This window comes from Cyprinodon variegatus, unplaced genomic scaffold, assembly GCF_000732505.1.
Source record: "Cyprinodon variegatus isolate N-32 unplaced genomic scaffold, C_variegatus-1.0 Scaffold683, whole genome shotgun sequence".
Lineage (NCBI taxonomy): Eukaryota > Metazoa > Chordata > Actinopteri > Cyprinodontiformes > Cyprinodontidae > Cyprinodon > Cyprinodon variegatus.
The window spans coordinates 214,000-216,739 of record NW_015151136.1 but is presented as its reverse complement, the minus strand read 5'-3'; the positions used below and the strand labels follow the sequence as shown (position 1 = coordinate 216,739).

The 2,740-nt window shown below is 46.7% G+C and overlaps 1 protein-coding gene across 1 annotated transcript in view; it reads left to right on the top strand.

The window, feature by feature from the left end:
- Positions 1 to 2,740, top strand: part of LOC107097302 (IQ motif and SEC7 domain-containing protein 1-like) — an 81,860-nt gene that overhangs the window by 57,295 nt on the left and 21,825 nt on the right. Inside the window, exon 3 of the mRNA XM_015394400.1 lies at positions 299 to 1,533. Coding sequence (XP_015249886.1) covers positions 299 to 1,533 — 1,235 coding nt within the window. The remainder of the gene's footprint in view (positions 1 to 298; positions 1,534 to 2,740) is intronic.

The window sequence follows — 2,740 nt, the reverse complement described above, 5'->3', positions numbered from 1 at the left end:
CAACATTTACTGGAAGCGTCAAAGTAATCACTGGCCATAACCTTTTATTAAGTCAGGTAAGGTTAAACAAAACAAAACAAAAAAAAATCTATGAAAATGTTTTAAAAACTATGATAAAACTGCTGTTGCTCCGATTCAGTGAGCTATTGAAGGATCAAGATTAAAGGGTTAGTTTGGACTTTGATTCAGATGGAGACGGGAGCTTCTTGATGCTGGAATTTCTTCCCTCGGCTGTTTGCTTAGAACTGGATTATAGGGGATACAGCCAACCAATCAATTTCCTTTTTTGTCTTTGCAGGTGGAGATGCTAGAACGCAAATATGGTGGGCGTTTCATAACCAGACATGCGGCACGCACCATCCAGACTGCCTTCCGCCAGTACCAGATGAATAAGAACTTTGAGCGTCTCAGGAGTTCCATGTCTGAAAATCGGATGTCCAGGCGGATTGTTCTGTCCAACATGAGAATGCAGCTGTCCTTTGAAGGACCCGAAAAAGTCCACAGCTCCTACTTCGAGGGAAAGCAGGTCTCTTTATCAGATGATGGCACTAAAATAGGTGCCCTGGTTCAATCTGAACGTGGCGGAGAAAGAGGCATCCAAACGACGGCACCAAGAGCACAGAGCGACTTCACAGACGCCATCACAGAGCTGGAGGATGCCTTCTCCAGGCAGGTCAAGTCTCTGGCAGAGTCCATCGATGATGCACTGAACTGCCGCAGCCTGCATGGAGAAGACAGGCCACTGGAGCAAGGAAGAGGCAGAGAATTCAGTGGCCAAGTCCCATCTCCAGACCAACGTAAACTAGACGAGATGACAGCGTCCTATAGCGACGTCACCCTCTACATTGATGAAGAAGAACTGTCCCCCCCTCTACCCATGTCTCGGTCCGTAGGCAGACCCTCCAGTGCAGAGTCCGACCTGCGGCAGCGCTCCCCCAGCTCCCCACAGGACTACTGGTCATTGGCTCACAAGGATGGCAAAGGGGACACAGACACCAGCTGTCGCAGCACACCCTCTCTGGAACGCCAAGAGCAGCATCAGCGCGTCGACCACCTGCCCCTACTGACCATAGAGCCTCCCAGCGACAGCTCGGTGGAACTGAGCGATCGCTCAGACCGCAGCTCTTTGAAGAGGCAGAGCGTCTATGATCGGAGCCCCGGAAACCAGCAGGTCAGCCCCAAACACGCCGGCCACGGCCCACCTCCCAGGGACCCCTCCAGGGAAGACGATGTCTCCCGGCACTGGCCCCGACAGCTCGAGGCTCACCTGGCTATCAACGGCACAGCCAACCGCCACAGCAAGTCTGAGTCTGATTTCTCTGATGGCGACAATGACAGCATAAACAGCACGTCCAACTCCAACGATACCATCAACTGCAGCTCCGAGTCGTCGTCCAGGGACAGCCTGAGGGAGCAGACACTCAGCAAGCAGACGTACCACAAGGAGACCCGGAACAGCTGGGACTCCCCTGCCTTCAGCAATGACATCATCCGTAAAAGACACTATCGTATCGGCCTGAATCTCTTCAACAAGTAGGTGCAGCACCCCAATGAAAATGGTTTACTAAACACACCTGTTTATGTTCACCCTTTGTGGAGGATCTGCTCCAATCTGATTCCTCTGCTTCAGTGTCCAAATAGAAACAAAATAGATACGATCAGCAGCAATTACTGAATCTGATTTAGGGCAAGATCAGCAGCACTCTGTTGGTTTATTTAGCGCACCACTCAGAAGCTTGTTAGCCTTCTAACACCATTCAATAGATTTCCTCAGGGTTCCCACAGCAACAGGAAGGAAGAGCCTTCAAAGAGCTGCATGCTGCTAGAATACCAGTAGGGGGCGTTATATAGAACCAGCAGTCCTCAGGCTTCTTGCCTTTTATTTTGTTTTTATGTCCACTATGTTAAGGTGATACATTAGATGAGGCGGCTTTAACCCTTTAAGCCCCATGTAGCATTTTTAGGGGTATTTGGGAAATTGCCTACTCACACTTTCTAAGGTAATCCACGGTTATCTTTTAAGTTACTTTGTCATAATTACTCAACAGTGATGAAGTTAGCATCACTGACAAAGAACATAGCAATGTGGCATAGTAGATTAAACTGTAGGATCTAGGATACAAGCAGCACAGACATTTTTTAAATGTGCAAAAAACCCACTCATGTTATAGCCGATGAAATAAAAGATTTAAAAACCTAAATACATGGTCCAATAGCAACTGATGAGCAACGCTTCTGTCTCCACAGCCACATGAAACCAGCACTAAATAAATCTCAAATTAAATTGAAGCATTGCTGAGAAACAAGCTAATAAACAGAGAGAGATTAAACCACTGAGCCACAAACCAATTTTAGAAATATATCTCTCTCCATGAAAACTATGTTTTAAATGCTATTATACTGGGTTGAAAATAATCTCTATATTAACAGAAAAAATCAGCAGCCAGACGTAGCCTTTAGAGACCAACAAGCTAACCGCTAATGTTGCACACCTGGATCCAGTTTCTATTGCCTCTGACATTAGATTCTTTTATTATTTGCTAAAATCAACCACACTCACCAAGGTACAGTGGCAAGGCTCTGTATACAGTGGGTACGCAAAGTATTCAGACCCCTTTATATTTTTCAGTCTTTGTTTCATCCATCAATCCATCCATCCATCCATCCATCCATCCATCCATCCATCCATCCATCCATCCATCCATCCATCCATCCATCCATCCATCCATCCATCCATTTT